Below are 18118 nucleotides of genomic sequence, written 5' to 3' on the forward strand. Positions count from 1 at the left end.
ATGTGTCATTCCGCCATCACTCCCTCATGTTACAGATTTGGTAGCTGGCTGGGACTCCAGCACTTTGTAGATTCCTTACATCATGGGAAATGTGTGAGTATAGGAAATTTACGGTGGATTGTATCAAAAGGCTACAACCCTCTGTGCGATTGTGTGTTGTTTTTTTAATAGGTGAGAAGTGAGATTAAGGGGAGAAAACAGATATCTACTGTGATTAAGTCAAACTATTATTGTTTGCCTAACTCGTCCATTCTCAGAAAATCCTGTTTTAATGAATCAAAGCATCGCAAACCAGACAGGAGAATGTCAGATAAATGTAGATATTATTACAATGTCACGGGCACATCTCTTTTTATTTTGTTAATCTTTTTGTTTGGAACCAACCACAGAGTGCATTCTAAGACCTTGCCAGCTGCATCTTCATTTTCATTTTGAAACACTGGCCTCTGGAAGCATAGACCTGCATGAAACCAGCTTTGGGAGACGGGGATTGCTGATCGCTAATCACTTTTCCTGCAGTGTCAGGAAAAAGTTAACCGTGCTTCTGCTCCAGGTTGACTCTCATGATGCAAGCCTCTTCATTCAGTACAGCTGCCTGCAAACTGTGATATTTGGAGAATGACCATCAGCTTGGCCCTCTGTGGTGAGAGTAATTGCTACCTTTTGCTTCTGTAGATGTTGATGAATGTCAAACCGGCGTACACCGCTGTGGCGAGGGACAGATTTGTCACAATCTACCTGGAGCTTACCGCTGTGATTGCAAGACGGGATATCAGTATGATTCATTCAGCAGGACCTGCATTGGTATGTGTGGCACAGGAGGAGATGATATTGCTGATTGATGAAACATGGACCTCAGGCCAGTGTGCAGTGCTGCCGTTTCCAGCATAATTATTAATTCCATAGCACTAGAACTCAAACAAGATAATAGAATTGCTTCTGAAACCACCTTCACTCGTAGTGAACCGCTTGTCTCTTAATCAGAAGCACTAGTGAGAATATGTTCTAATTTTATTTCAAGTATAAGCAATTGATTGGTTAAGAACTGAATCAGGAGGATTCCATAGGTGATAAACCCTTCTGCTGTAAATATATCACAAATTGTGGACCAGAGAGTAGTTCGCTTTCTGACACAAGTATGGTTGGAGGAGAAATTCTATTTAATTCCCATTTAAAGGGAAATCTACTCAAGTCACACTTTCTGAACAGCATAGGAACTGAAATACAGCCATCCTTTGAAACTGGAACTTCTCTAAATTTTGCAATACAGTTCTCCAGCCAAGTGAGAAGTACAGAAATGAATATACTGGGGTTAAGTGTGCACATAAATAGCATACAAAAATACAATACATGTATATATTCTGGACCCTCCTCATGTCAAATTCTATCCAATTTAATTTTCATTGGGAGGAAAATGTTTGGCAGCTGGGTATGAAAATGTATGCATGCTAGTCAGGGGGACAGTGGATACTCTAAAGCCTGTGCACAGTATTCTGAAAGTGCAAATGTGCAATATCTTCTGATATTGCAAGAGTTCCTAACCATCAATCCCAAGAAATTTCAAGAACTGTAGCTCTGTGGTGCGAATAGGGGAGTCTCCTCATAATTCCCAGCACTCATAACAAGCTACTGTTATGAAGATTCTCTGAGGGAAGTCATGATTGTTTAAAGTGACATAACACTGCTTTAAATGTATAATGCCGATTGAGCCTCTGTTACATCATATGTTAATACAAAGTAGCATACAAAGTTAGGGAAATAAAAAATGAGATCAAATCAATTCATCAATGCAGTCCTCAACATTTTTCCTGTTCTCTCTCTCTCTATATATATATTTTTGTTTACTGTGCATTTGTGACAGACATAAATGAATGCTGGAATTATCCTGGCCGACTCTGTCAACACTCATGTGAAAATACTCCTGGATCCTATCATTGTTCCTGTTCTACTGGCTTTCGCTTGGCATATGATGGGAAGCATTGTGAAGGTATTGGGCTAAACATCTATTTGTTAAATCTTTATTAATTTGAATTTTAAAATATCAAAATGTAATGACATTTAATACAGACACAAAGCGAGAAAATGAAGAAAGAAAATAAAAAGAGGGAAAAAATAATACTATAAATTTCATATATGTAAATGCCATATTATATTTACAAACTCAAAAAAAGAACAAAAACATTACTATGAATTAGCTAAAAATGGCTTCCAAATATTTTTATTTACTATATCTATTCTTTCCTTTATAATGTACAGTCTCGAATTAACTTAATTATTTTCGTACTTCCAAACATAATATCATTTCTACCTTTTATTTACAAGAATCACTCTAGTTCTGCCAGGAGATACTTATTCTTACCATAATTTTTTAGATGTTCTTTAAATATTCTCCATTCTTTATATACATTCTGTTTCGATTGATCTCTTACTCTCCCTGTCATCTTTGCTAGCTGTAGATATTCTATCATTAGGGCTCTCTATTGTAGGTATTGCTTTATTTTTCCAATTTCTTGCCACTAATATTCTGGTTGCCGTCGTTGCATACATGAACCATGTTTTTATATTTTTTTCCTATTTCTATTGGCAAGATGCCTAGAAGGAGTGTTTCTTTTTTAAAAAATTAAGTTTAAATATCTTTTTTTAATTCATCATAAATATTGTTCCAGAAGTCTCAGATAACTATGCAGTTCCACCACATATGCAAATAAGACCCTATCTCTTTTTTACATCTCCAGCAGATAGGCGATCTATTTTTGTACATTTTTGCCAATCTTGCTAGAGTAAGGTGCCATCTATATATCATCTTCATAATATTTTCCCTGAAATTATAGCACGCCGTGAACTTGATGTCCTCCCTCCATTGTCTCTCCCATTGTTCCATATAAACATTATACCCAAGATCTTGCGCCCATCTCACCATTACTGATTTAACTTGCTCTTCTTTCACTTCCCATTCCAATAGGAGATTATATATTTGTGAGACATATTTTCATTTATTTTTAATTAGATCTCTTTCAAATATAGATGTTTCTTTAGCAATACAGTGGTGCCTCTGGTTAAGTACTTAATTCGTTCCTGAGGTCCATTCTTAACCCGAAACTATTCTTAACCTGAAGCACCACTTTAGCTAATGGGGCCTGCTGCTGCTGCTGCGCCGCTGGAGCACAATTTCTGTTCTCATGCTGAAGCAAAGGTCTTAACCCGAGGTACTATTTCTGGGTTAGCGGAGTCTGTAACCTGAAGCGTATCTAACCCGAGGTACCACTGTACCTTCTTTCCTATCCAAATTTAGTCTTTGATTTATCTGAAAATATTGGAGCCAGCTTGTCATATATTTTTTAATTTCCTCATATTTTTTCAGAGTTGTCTTGTCTTGGTTTTCCTCTAGTAATATTCTAAATGTGGCCCATTCACCTTCCATTTTCTTTTTTTTTAACAGCCAAGGCTTCTGTGGGTGAGGTCCACATGGCTATGTTTGACTCTAAAATTCCCTTAAATTTAGCCCAGATCTTCTATAATAACTTTCTAATTATATGATTTAGAAAACCCCTAACACTAACCAACACAGATGTGTTAGATCTAGAGGGCCACAATAACCGATATGGGTGGCATGGATACCTGATATATGATAAGGTGAGGATTCACAGGGGTATTTGGCTAAACATCTAAATCTAAACATGTCTAGGTTTTGTATGTCCCGAGGCCACAAAAAATCCACAGATTCACATGTGCTTGACTGCGATTAATAAATTATTTTTATCTGTGTTGGTGAGCAGATGGTTGCATGAACAAATACTGATGACACCAAACTTGATATTGAATGGGGCGGTTAGGAAGTTGGTTGTGTAAAAACCTATGAAGGCAATGTAAATGTATATCTGAAAGTGCATCCCATTCAAAGCAATACTCTATATCCTCCCTTGGATGTACATTCAGAAATGCAACCAAATCTGGGTTTTATTTGTGCTGCTGATCAAGCAAGTGATTTTGTTGCATTATGTATGCTAGATACATAATGAAACGACTGTTATAAGAATTACTTCTACTGTTTTAGACACAGTCAGCTCAATATGACTTCACTTTTCCTTGTTTTGTTAATTATTAAACTTTTCTTCATCAAGCATTTCCATGTGGTCATTGTTACGTGTCATTGTGAATGAAATATGTAAAAAAAAGAGAATCCAACCAGCTCAATCAAGAAAAAATTTAGCTGATGAATCAAATATATCATCATGCTTCAAGACACAAGACATTTCTGCAACAGTCAATACATATTCAATGACTGTCAAAAATGGGGCTTTTCTTTAACCTTTCTGTTTTTCATTTGATAACAGACAATGACTGACATGGCAGTGGCTGGACTGATTAAATGTTATTTCTATACTTCTTATACAGATATCAATGAATGTGACAACAATCCATGCAGTCAAGAATGTGCTAATATATATGGTTCCTATCAGTGTTACTGCAGGCAAGGCTATCAATTAGCAGAAGACGGCCATTCTTGCAAAGGTATGTTTTGAACTTTCCATTGGGATTACTATTGCACGTTCCTACTGGACAGCAACTTTGTTGTCCTCACATGTCTATAAATTCTTCTTTTTCCTCAGATATTGATGAATGTGCACAAAGTGCAGGTATTCTGTGCACTTTCCGCTGCATGAATGTGCCTGGAAGCTATCAGTGTGCTTGTCCCGATCAAGGATATACTATGGCAACAAATGGAAGGACTTGTCGAGGTAAGAAGGAGATGGAAGGGCTTCAGATTCTACCTGCTCAGCCATCAGGTCAAACATTCTTATCGCACTGTTTGCTCTTATTACGATTTTAATAAAAATCAGTTAGTCCAGTTATTATTGAGGTTGCTTGGAAGGGAAGATAGCATTTGAAGGGCAAGCTCTATTTCTCTTATGTGGTTGGTTTGGGGCAAAAATACAGAAGGCTCTTTTGCTTGTTTTTCAAGTGCAAGCAGGGCTCTCATCACAATACTCCACCAGGTGGAGAGAGTTTGGCAGGGGGAGAGATAATTTTGGACACCTTCATAGTGGGATAGGATAGCTGCCCTGTTCGTTGCCATGCCCAGCACCATTCCCACTCCTCCTGGGCCACCACGCCACCCTCCTCACCAAGCTCCCAGAGCCATTTCCGAGTTGGTGTCCCTTTCGAATGTGAGCCAAGCTTGGCTTCCACCCACGATGACTGCCGACCATGTTTAATTATCCAAACTGCAGTGCCCCAGCCTCTAGAACTATGAAATCTATAGACTTAGTAGATCTATAGTGCTCGTATTTATAAATGAATAGAATGAGCAGCTAGTTTATTTTTTGTTTCACAGTAATCTTGAATTACAGGAATTTATGCAGGTAATAAGAAAATAGCAGTGGTAACCAAGTCCTAATGGTTGCATAGACACATACCACTGGTATTATTCTCATGTCCCAGGAGTGATATCATAGGCATGTAAATAATACGCTGCTGTCTCTGAAACAAAACACCAGCATTTTTGTTTGATTTTCCTAATACAATTTGATAACAGTGGTAGCATATCAGTGCTTCTGAGATTACAGCATCAAAACTGGTACAAGTCAAAAGCAGCCTAGCTGAGGATCCTTGGCTGGATTACTGGCCCAGTCACCTGGATGATATCTTAACCCCAAATTATCCTACTTTTGAAGGCAGAGTAAGATCATCATCATTCCATCATTCTGCCTTTTGAAGCCCATGCATGGGCATAAAAACCCAGCAGGACACCCGATGGTCATGAACCTGAGTCACGTAGCTGCTTCCCAGATTTTGGGGAGATACTGGCTACATGATTTATCAATGTTGGATTTTCAGCACAGGAAGCCTATTTAAACAATAAGCTCCAAAGATCTTAGACATGAGATGGGTGAGCTCACTTCCACACCATGGGGAGAATGTAGGGAAAAAAATATTTTTGTATCGGGGACATATTCGCCTATGAGTCATTCCACCCCCCTTCCTTCCATTTCATTCATGGCCTTTTTATAGTTCAGTGAATTCAAGCTGATCTGTTTGAACTGGCATGCTGGAGTTTTATGTTATGGATCATTGTTTTTAAAGCTATGTGGTAAAGCTTCAGACAGCCAAGATGGAGAAGTAAATCTTTTTGCAACATCGGGTTCCATATGGAAACAATTTAACCTTTTCACCTAGTTTTAAGAAACAGTGAGGAGGGGGCTTAATTTACTTTAATTTTCTTTGACTTCCTATTAAATCTTTTGCCCTTTGGGCTTTTAAACCAAGCCACGCTCCACGCAAGAGCAATTTTTGACCCTCCGGGAAGGCTATGGTATTTCTTTAAGAGCCTGCCTCCTGCATGACAACGGGCAAATTTCACCACAGGATTTTGCCACATGGTTTGTCTGTTAACATTTATTTTATTTGCAAACCTCTGAATGCTGTCTAGACATCTGAGAGTTTTCTGTGTGGCTACACACAGTCCTCAGCCAGTTTTCCCCCTCCCTCCTTGAACTGGATCCATCGCATCTGGTATCCCATATCTTCGGAACCGCAATTGAACATTTTGTCATTTGATTGTTCAAAAAACCGTTATTGTGCTCAGTAACAAAAGGAGTCTTTCATTCTGATCTTAAGCACATTTTGTGGAAATAAACTTCTCTGAATGCAGGGGAAATACAGGCAGTCTGCAATTTTTTTTTAAGCTTAATGCAACTATAAGTGCAGAAGAAGGTTCTGTTGCTGGTTTTGTTTTTTTAGTAACGTGTCCTAATAAGATGATAATCAAGTCCAAATCTGCATCTGTTAATTTAATCTTTTATCTTCCTACTTGTATGAAAAAAATACTGATAATTGGTTCTCCCAATAATTGTTATTGCAAAGTACACAGAGTACACAGGTGTACAGGCCAAATATCAACTTAAATATAAGTATCCCAGCAGATGCCTACTGAGTGATATACAAATACTGTCACACACCATTTGCATAGCCTAGCTAAGGGCCAACCAATGAGAGAGGGCTATTGGCTTCCTGCTGTGCTTGTGAGCTCCCTGGGGTCTTCCAACTGGCCACTGCTGGAATCAGGTTGCTAGACTTTAGATGAACCCAAGCTTGTGTGATCCAACTGGGCTTTTCTCATATTCCTATTGCAAAACATCCAAAAGTGTAGCACCCAGAGTGTCACCCTGGAGGCTGTTTGTGTGCAGAAGTGGTGAGGTTGGCATCGATTCCCCACCACATAACTGTTGTACTGTCCATAACTGTTGTACTGTTGTGTGGAAGAAGCAAAGCTTTGAGTCTAAGGCTGAGGTCCTGTGCATGCTCACTTGGTCTTAAGCCTTACTGATCTCAGGAGGTCTTACCACCATAAACATGCACAGCATTCAGATGCCTGAGTCAGCACTCTAAAGCTGCAGTTGTGTGCTCAATTACTTGGGATCAAGCCTGTTTAGATCACTTAGACTTCTCTGTAAGCATGACAGGTTTCCCTACTGGCGGTTAGTATTTTCCCAAGAAGCAGATGTACTTGAACCTTAAAAATGGTTACATCAAAGCAAATTTAATGCACTCTCTGCTGCTCTTAGTATAAAGTAGCACAGCAATAGTTCCCATACCTACTCTGCTCATGTGAGTGATATTTCTTGCATAGTTTTGGAATAAAGCTGAATCTTGTGATTTGGAATAAGGCTGCAACTTCACTGTTTTGTGAATATGGTACGTGATCTTTCTTATGTGCTTCATTCCCAGATATTGATGAATGTGCAATGGGAACCCACAATTGTTCCTCAACCGAATCTTGCTACAATGTTCAGGGCAGCTTCCGGTGTCTTTTGTTTGAGTGCCCAGCGAACTACAGAAAAGTGTCTGAAATGTAAGTCCAATCAGAAAGCCACTAAATCAGATGATATTTATAAAGTTCTCCTCAGTAGCTATATCTTAGAGTGTTTGTTGAACCCCTACTGTCCCTGGCCAAAAGCATAAAACAGATGCAAAAAGATATGAATGAGCGAGTTTGGGGTATACTTTGGACCTCTCCTCTTGAAAGCTCTCACACCAAAATGTTTGCCTACAAACATTTCATCATGACCTAATTTAATTTTAATTACTTTTACAGCGTGCAGAAGTGTGGTAATTGGCACTAGTTGACACAAGAATGGAAACAGAAGAAAATAATGACTTTTAAAAAAGGGGATTCCAGGGCCTCCTTTCAAAAGGAAAATCACCATTAACTGCAGATAATAAGATAATAAAATTAGTTTTTACTGGACCAATTTCTTTTAATTGCATTTTTTTTCAACAGCTCAGTGGTTTGCTGGTAGTTTGGTTTCTTTTTTTAAAAAAACCTGTATATCCTGAATTCTCCCCCCCCCCAAAAAAAAATCAAAGTGGCTTACAACACTAAAATATACAAACATAAATTGCATTAAACATCCATCAGAACATACCAATATTATTAAAACAAAAAATGAAAATCACCAAAAACAGTAAATTGTATACGCCACACCCAAATTATGAACTCTGACAATCAAGGCAGAACTAGTCCCTCATCTCTCTGGAGTGGGGGGTGCTGCAAGGGAAGGGAGAATGGGCAATCATGTTCTCTCCCTCTCTGCCACCACTAGATTTTCTACAACAGCGCAGAGTTGAAAAACCATGTCATAACTATATAGGAAGAGGCCTGTTAGATCTAGTCCAGAATACTGTTCTTGCAGTGGCTAACCCAATGCCTATGGGAAGCCTGAAAGCAGGACATAACAGCAGCATAATGTCAAGGTGTTTCCCTGGCAGAAGTGCATCCACTACAGTCATCTGGAGGTTCTGCTTGAGAATTTGCAGAGCTGTCAGGCTTGTGGGTCCTGGGACATTTGAGGTGACTTAGCATAAGGCAGCTCTTTATCCTCAATCTGCACTGCTTTAAATGAAAGCAGAAAAGGCACTCCTGGGCTGCCTTTGTAAGCATGACTCTCTGGGATTTTGTATATAGCCTGATCAGAGCACTGCACTTTGATGGTTCACAGATTCCTTTTGCAGGCAAACAGCACAGTACGATTTTGTCTGTTTTCCTCTATGTGCTCATTGTGGTGCTTCCAGAGGGGGCTTTCAGGGTTCATGATCTTTTGATACTTGGCTGTTATGCTGACAATTGCATCAGTGTAAAGAGTGTTGTAAAAGAAGAGCGAGCAGCTGTTAATTGCACAAAGTTTGCAGCTCTGTGGTGCATCTGCCTAACACATGAGAGAGGTTTTTCTGGGACTTTGTAAATTGCCCAGATGTGTATCTTTTCGAATCACAGTTTCTGCAGTGCTAACTATTTCCCTTTTCTCCTCTCTCTCCCAGGAGATGTGAGCGTATCAACTGCTTTAACTATGTGGACTGCCAAAACACTCCTTTGCGAATTACTTACTATCAGCTTAACTTCCAAACTAACATTGTCATCCCCGCGCATATTTTCCGAATTGGTCCCTCGCCTGCTTATGCTGGAGACAACATAATCCTCACAATCAACAAAGGAAATGAAGAGAACTACTTCAGCACCAGGAAGCTTAATTCCTACACAGGCATTGTCTACCTTCAGCGGCAAGTGAAGGAACCCAAAGACTTTTTGTTAGATGTTGAAATGAAGCTTTGGCGTCAAGGAACCTACACGACCTTCCTGGCTAAAATTTACATCTTTATCTCTTCTCATGCCTACTGAGGCATATGTACTCTCATGGGAGTTTATTGGTGCTATCGCCTTTGTGTTTTCTACCAAAGCTTATTATGATGCCCAGTTATAGATTTTTAAAATAATAATCATTTCCCCCCTTATTATTTTTCTAAAAACATCTTTGTTTTTTGTAAAATTAACTTAAAACAAATTACCCGTTTCTCGTTTAACTCTGGATTTTTAACTGAGCAGAAGAAGGCATTGTGGTTTAAAGCAAATATATATGTACAGTATTTACATGATGCTCTAAAATCTTCTATTGGTATATTCTATTGTGACAACTTCAGTATGAGTTGCTCAGGGGGAGACAATCTATCCAAACTTAAGCACTTAAAGGTCCTGTTGATTTCCCAGAGAATTAATCATGCGGCCACTGAAATTAGTTTGACTTTGTGCTTAAGTACAGTTGGATTGGGCTGGTTGGCAGGCAGGACATCAGTCCCTGCCCATGGCAATGTCGGATGGAAGTGATCTCTTTCCACCTGCTGAGCTTCTTCCAGTGCAGCTTTTAAAAAGACCCGAAGTCCTTAAAGTCTCTTTAATATATTTACACTTATTTACATGTAATATACAAAGAGAGTTCACTATGCTTGGACTGCCTTGCAAAAAAATGCTGCGTTCTGACATGCCAGCAAATCAGATGGGGACATGTTAGTCTCTCCCCTCCTCATGCAATTGCCTGCTCAGTAACTTTAGCTGCCTTGTTCTCTTCCTCTAGGCAGGAGGAAGACAAAAGGTTAACATGAGAACTAATGCACAGCACAGCAAGCTCTCCTTATAGAGTTACATGTATTTTCAGCTTTGGAGGACAAGAGGTGGAAATCCAAAGGGTTGGATGAAATCCAGCCTCCTTAGGCACTTGGGTCTTGTCCAGTGTCCAGGAAGCTTGAACAATTGTTTTTTTGGGAGGGGGGAGCGGGTCAAATCCAATGTTCATCATACTCAGAATAACCCACTGAAATCAATGAACTTAACCCTAAGTCCATTGATTTCATTGGATGTGCGCTGAGTGTGACAACCAGCAAAATTGTAACCACGTCTACTCAGAAATAAATCCTATTGAATTAAATGGGGATTGCTCCAAGGCAATGCTTACATGCATTCTTTTATGATGCCATGGAATTACACCTTCTGGTATATCAGAGGTACTGCACCAGTAGTGCCAGATCATTGTCACACTTTACATGGGAATTGCAATTGCTGAGGGCATGCCACCCACTGTACCCATCATGGGAAATACATATAGCCAGTGCCAGCACACTGTACTCACAGGCAAATGCTGCAGGCCTGTTGCTTCTGATCTCTGCCTCTTCATTGGGCTGGGTATGAATTTTTCTTCTCCTTGGCCCTGCGTGCCATACAGCCACAGCAAATCAGCAAGGGAGACATCCTTTCAATCCACAGGTGAGCAGCCTTTGGCCACCTCCTATACAGATAGGCCCATCCTCTTTCTCTCTGCAGTGGAGAAAAGATTGCTGTTGCTGCACTGCTATTTACAGCATGGGGATAGCGATCTTAGCTGCATCAGGATTGCTGGGATGTGGGAAATCGAAGCCCGCTGAAACCTGGAGCAAGTGTTTACATGTCTGAGGACATGCAGCAATCACGTTTGCTATGTGGGGCAGTTTTTAAATGTGCAAGCTGTGGTGCTAGAGTAGGAGTGGGGAACCTCTGGCCTCCCAGATGTTCCTGGGCTGCAGCTCCCATTAGCCCTAGCAAGCATTGTCAGTGGCCAGAGATCATGGGAGCTGTAGTTCAGCATCATCTGGAGAGCCAAGGATTCCACACTTCTATATTAGGTAACATTCAGGCTGACATCATATCCACAATTGCCTGGAATCAATGGGATTTACATCTTATTAGACATGCATAGTGTTGTCAGTCACTTACTATTAGATGTCTTTTCTTTTTTGTCCTCATAATTTATGTTTACTTATCTGCAAACACAGATCCCTTATAATGAAAGAACACAATTTGGGTGGCAGTTAATCCATGCTTACACTTAAAGAAAGCTGAATAATTTTCAGATCCAATGGAAGAGAGGGCTGTGTTGTGCTTTCTTGCTGAAATTGACATTGCAGTTTGCATTACTTGCCTGGTTTTGTATTTAAATTCAGTACTGAAGGTGCCCATTCTGTTTGGGGTACATACAAGATGTATTATATTTTTTAAGGAAATGCCAAAGATAAAGCATGACAGACCAAAGATGCAAAACCGTTGTTAACACCTTATTGAATGTCATGGCTATCCAATTAGAATGTTAAGATAAAACTTGAAATAGATCAGATTTATTTTCTGCTTTTCTGGCCTAAATGACATGGCAGAAGTAGGAATCTAGTTAATTTGGCAGCTTGAATAAACCATATACTATACTAATAGGACAATGCAAGGTTTAAATTCTTTTCAAGTTCTCTTATTTTATAGAAAACTGGATAAGGCCCAAATCAAGCAGCCATGTGTACTGATGAGTAGTTTAATCAAAATAATGTTTTTAAATATTTTTGCAAGTGAATAGCAGAATTTTTAAATAAATATAGTGTGGTGTGTTTTTTAAAAAAAGATAGAACAGTCTAGTGCAAAACTTTTACTTAATTTTTTTAGCACAGCTATACATAAATAACATATGAAACGTTGTTGATCAAAACCATAACTGCAACATATAATTTTTTTGTGATATGGTTTAATCCTTTCCTTATATTGTAGTGGATCTTATTTTGTATATAAAACAAGGAAGAAGCCAAGCCTTAGGTCCTTTTTATACAGTAGTATAAAAAGTATTATAAAATGCTGCAGTATTATGAAATGTAAAATACTAATTTGTACTGTGGATTAAACATGTAAATGCTTTTTATGTTTAATGGGAGCGAGGGAAGAGGGGAAAGATGTGCTGTCGTCAGATTCATTGAATGTTGTCTTCCCTGCTATTTCTGTCAAGATTTCAGTCCATAGTAAAGCATAAGTATGGTTTTAGCTAATGTTATACATAGTTGTGCTTCTATAAACTCTTTTCTTAGTCTCTTACTGCATATTTGCTTCCATTCTAATAAATAGACTCTTAGAGCTGAAAGTGGAATTACTAGGTACTAACCTGGAGACTTTTGATGTAACTCCAAATAGCTTATTGGCAACAAGAGAAAATGCAGCAGGAATGTCTCCCACCACAATTTTCTGGTCATTTCTTCGTCCATCTGTCTCAGTGAATCACCTGTTGGTTCCTGAAACTAGATTTTTCCTTCACAGAGCAATAGGAAAGGGATCACTGGACACATGGGGAAGGAGAGAGTGTCCAGGAACTCTAATTACTAGGAACTAGGAAACCTTACTTAGAAGGGTATAGGAACATAGGAAGCTGGCATTATCCTGAGCCAGATCATTGATCCGTCTAGTTCAGTACAGTACTGTCCACCCTGACTGGCAGAGTGTCTCCCAGCCCTACTTAGAGAAGGAATTTGGATTTGATTTCCCACTTTATCACTACCCAAAGGAGTCTCAGAGCGGCTAACAATTTCCTTTCCCTTCCTCCCCCACAACAAACACTCTGTGAGGTGAGTGGGGCTGAGAGACTTCAAAGAAGTGTGACTGGCCCAAGGTCACCCAGCAGCTGCATGTAGAGGAGCCGAGATGTGAACCCGGTTCCCCAGATTACGAATCTATCGCTCTTAACCACTGCACCACAGGAGAAAGATGCCAGGAGTTGAACCTGAAACCCTTCTGCATGTAAAACAGATGTTCTACCACTGAATTACAGCCTTTCCCCCAGAAAGGCATCTCACTATACCACTCAAAGGCTATCCATATACAGCTGAACCTTGGTTTTCAAATGTCTCTGTTGACAAACGTTTCGGCTTTCGAACGCCAAAAACCCGGAAGTAGCTGCTCTGGTTTCTGAATGAATTATTCTGAATTATTGCTTTCGTAAGCCAGACATTCCACATGGCTTCTGTTTCAAGTTTCCCTATGGTATGGAAGCTTCCACTTTCAGTTTTTGGTTTTTGAACGTTTCAGAAGTCGAAGAGTCTTCTGGAACAGATTACGTTCATATGTCATAGCAGAGTTGCAGAAGATCATGTGATACAAGCAGATTAACTACAGAAAATGTGTCTTGGGTATAAACAACCTCAGACCTAACAACTACAGTACACATTTTCTACTGCAGAGCATCTTGAGAAATGAGCAATAAAAGAGCAGGTAGAAATAGGTTTACTAGAGAAGTTCTCAAATTCCACCAGAGATGGCAGGGTAGGGCTGTAGCTTCAACTGCAGAGGAATCACATTGGAACAGACTGGGAGCCTATTTGATTCAGTTACGGTCCCAGAGTCCAGTAAATTAAAAGCCAAAAGCCAAGTGTCCCAAACTATGACATGAATTCCATAAGTAATGTGGAATGGTCTGCCCATCTCCAAGGCATATGCAGTACAATTAAGCACATCTTTCTGCAGAGAAGAGGAGCAGGGCAGTATGCAGTTATGAGACCTGAAAGCTTTTTTAAAAGCTCTGTGCAATAAACACATGATGGAGCGGTGGAGTTGTCCTTGCCCCGGCAGGGCACATCAAGAAACCATGAAACCCAGCATTTTCAATCAACATTAGCATTTGATTGAGTATAAATGCCATTCAAGCTCCACTGGTCTGTCCTGTCAGAGAAATAATGGACAAGCAATTTGTAATGTAGAGACCTTCCGCTGACTAGAAGCAACCGCAGTCAATCATTTTGTTAAGTCACTGGCAGGCAGTTTCCAATGACGTCTCTTCATTTTCTAACAGAGGTAATTGATAAAGTCCAGTGTGAGAGTGGGGTCCCAAACAGATTCTTCTGCAAAGACTTTCTTTGGCATACCCACTCTCCTTTTCCCAACACTGAAAGCAACATTTTAGCTTTTGTTGAAATGCTAGTGCATTTTCTCCACTAATTGAACAGGAATCTCTGTAGACATGGCTACTGTTGTCGGCTGAAGAGAGTCCCAAGATTACAATGTAACCTTGATATCCCAGTGGGCAGATCAGAATGTTACGGCTTAAATGTTATTTTACAGCTAAAATTCCAATGTCAACATTGGTTTAACAAAGGGATCAAGCGTCTTTACTCTAGCCACCTTAACAATGCAATCCTATACATGTCTACACTGAAGTAAATTCTATAGGTCTGACATCCAAGAAACTGTATGTAGGATTGCAAACTGAGGATCTTGCTCACTTTAGGAGCCTTTGTTTTATGCTGTAACCAAATGGGTTTAATTGATTAACTGAATGAATGAATGAATGAATGAATGAATGATTATCAGCAGCTGACAGCCATTTTATAGTTAGACAGTTCCTCTGACTGTGGTGTGTGATGTATCCTTGAAGTCAGTATAATGTAATTTATGCCAATTTCAAAGCTCTTTCATAGAGCCACATGAGAGTGTAAATGTGAATTTGACTCACTAGTCTTGCTAGATACTCAAAAGCTTTAAGGAAGTTTGAAATTGGCTTTAGCTTTACCTTAAAATAATCTCAGATTAAGTTGCTTTGAAGGAAGCTACTGCCAAAGTGATAAACGGGCAATGGTTGCACTCCATCAATGATGAAAGCTTTTAATAAATTTGGACAATCTAAGAAAATGTTTAAGGCTCACTTCCCTATCCGTCTTCTCAGAACTATGTGAGGGAGCTTAAACTGAGGATGCTGAAGAAGCTGTCCTCACCTCCAATATCCACATACTGGAGGTATGAGGTGTTAGGAGATGGGTAGTACCTCTGGTGGGGGACATATCATACTCTTTCTGGGGTAGTTTGCTCACTTTTGGTCCCTACCCTGCACTCAGCTCTCACTTGTGACTCCTAGAAGCTGTTAGCATGTGTCAGCAGCCACATTCTGGAAGCAGCTTTGATTGACTGGCTAAACCAGGTGAGCGTAGCTGATGGGTCTCAAAAGTAAAGTAAACCTCAGGTTCATATTGTCTATGTGTACCAGTTGGCTTTTTGATGAAAGCAGCTTCAAAGCTAAGGAAATGATATTTTATTTGCATTATATTAGTGCCATTGCAACAGAGGGAGAGAAGAGAAGCTAAGGAAAGCAGGCCCACTCTACCAACTCCGCTGAAACACCAGCTCCTTGTAGCTCCTCTTTCCCCTGAACTGCTTCCACCCCAGCTGGTTATTATGAAAATCCCGTGACTGGAATAAAGGGTGCCTGAGTTTGCTTCCCTCCCCCCTCTGCAGCCCCCCTCCTTTAATTCTTTTTGTTTCATTTCCTCACATTTTTATCAATCTCATTTAAGATGCTTTGGGAGTCTGTACAGTTCAAAAGCAAGGTAAAAAAAAATGTTAGTTTTAACCTAGTTTTTAAAATTAATCTAGTTAACCTAGTTTAACATAGTTTTAAATACAGAACAATTGCTGCAACACCAAATAAATTAGAAGAATAACTTGCAAACTTTTTACCTTCAGAAAAGAAAATTCTCCACATAGACATATTTACCAAGTAAGCCCTCAGCATCTATCACAAGACCCCTTGTTGTTGCAAAAGATTCTGGGAAATAGTCTCAGTTATGCACATAGTTCACCTTGGGCTTTTTGAGCAATCTGAGTTATTTTGGCTGCTTCGAGTCTTGTTGCTTGTTGTTGCTTCTTGATGTACGTAAAAGGTAAAGGTAAAGGACCCCTGGATGGTTAAGTCCAGTTAAAGGTGACTGTAGGGTATGGCACTCATCTTGTTTTGAGGCCTAGGGAGCTGGTATTTGTCCACAGACAGCTTTCTGGGTCATATGGCCAGGATGACTAAACTGCTTCTGGCACAACGGGACACCATGATGGAAGCCAGAGCGCACGGAAACATCGTTTAGCTTCCTGCCACAGCGGTACCTATTTATGTACTTGCACTGTCGTGCTTTCAAACTTCTAGGTTGGCAGGAGCTGGGACAGAAGAAAGGGAACTCACCCCATTGTGAACTCACCCGATTCGAACTGCCGACCTTTCAGTCGGCAAGCCCAAGAGGCTCAGTGGTTTAGACCACAGCACCACCCATGTCTTTATGTAGTAATTGGTAATTTCAGAGTCAAGCATTCTCTTCAGTTATGGGCTGGAGTTAAGTCTCCACCCTTTAGCTTGTTCTTGTGCGTACTCTCAATTTCTTATGCAGCTGTGTGTTAGCCTGTTCATCAACAAACAACCTGTTGTTCTGCAGCAACTTTGTTTAATGTTAAATAAGTAAGAACTTTACAGCAGCAGCAAGTAAATTAATATCATATTATCCTATGGTATGTGCCACATGATTTATGTGCTTTATGTGTTTTTATCTTATACTGGTTTGTTGTAATTGAGAGAATGAGTATGTGTATCCACTACTTCTACAGTTGCCCTATTGCCTGTTTAGCATGCTCTATGTACATATGTAGGTGCTTTTACCTTACCTTATGGCCGTAGTAAAGATTCTTCTTCTCCTAAGGGAAAATCGAGGGATTCAGAAAAATTGAGGGATTCCGAAACAGCGGAATGGCAGCAATATGTGGAAAGACTGGACCACTATTTTCATGCTAATGAAATCACTGAGGGTGAGAAACAAAAGGCAACAATGCTGATGGTTTCTGGCAGTGAAGCTTACTTCCTTTTTAGAACTTTAGTGCAACCACAAAAGCCAGGGGACAAAAGTTTAGCAACCACAAAAGCCAGGGGACAAAAGTTTAGCAGAGTTGCACAATATCTTGTCTGACCACTATATTCCAAGGCCAAGCATAACACTGGAATGCTTTAAATACCATTTTAGGAGGAGGAAGGAAGGTGAATGTATACTGCTGGTTGCAAAAAGCTTGCTGAACCCTGTTCTTTTGTAAATGTTATGGAGTGTGGAGTTGGTGATATTAAAATTCAAAATCAATGACTGACTTGGGATAAAGGTTTAAAGGGGGTGACAGCCATGGAAGCAGCAGTGAGAAATCTACAGGATATGGAACTTAACAATAAGGACAAAATACAGACAAAATGAGTCAATAAATCCAAGCGCACAGCTCACAGGAGAAGCCTAGAGATCTGGAGATGCGTTGTCATTGTGGAGGAATGCATTCATCCTCTGTAAAAGCAGAATGTCTTGGTGCCCAAATGCAGAAAAATTGGGCATTTAGCAAGAAATTGCAAGAGGAGCTATTTAGTTGGACAACCAAGTCAGGCCAAGGAATGGGCAAGAAAATAAGGGAAGAGAAAGCAGATCAAAGGGTTCACAATGTGCAACTGAGGTGGTGGAGAGAGAAAGTGGAGCCTACAATTCCACAATCATCTAGTAGGCATGAAATTAGATGCAGGAGATTCTGTTACAGTAGCCAGTGAAGAGACTTACCAACAATGTAAAGGAGACCTAGGACTATTGGCCAATACAAGGGTGAATAATAATAATAACAATAACAATAATAACAACAGCAGCAGCAACAACAACAATTTATTATTATTATTATTAT

General features: G+C 39.8%; 1 protein-coding gene across 1 annotated transcript in view; it reads left to right on the forward strand.

Annotated features, from left to right (window-relative positions):
• FBLN2 (fibulin 2) overlaps positions 1–12668 on the forward strand; it is a 123885-nt gene extending 111217 nt beyond the window's left edge. The window contains 6 exon segments of the mRNA XM_083726994.1: positions 676–804; positions 1862–1987; positions 4396–4512; positions 4611–4739; positions 7729–7852; positions 9319–12668. Of these exon segments, the coding sequence (XP_083583120.1) occupies positions 676–804; positions 1862–1987; positions 4396–4512; positions 4611–4739; positions 7729–7852; positions 9319–9676 (983 nt within the window). The 3' untranslated portion in view covers positions 9677–12668.
• The last annotated feature ends 5450 nt before the right edge of the window (positions 12669–18118 follow it).

Source organism: Podarcis gaigeae (assembly GCF_964106915.1).
Source record: "Podarcis gaigeae genome assembly, chromosome: 2".
In the NCBI taxonomy this organism is placed as follows: Eukaryota; Metazoa; Chordata; class Lepidosauria; order Squamata; family Lacertidae; genus Podarcis; species Podarcis gaigeae.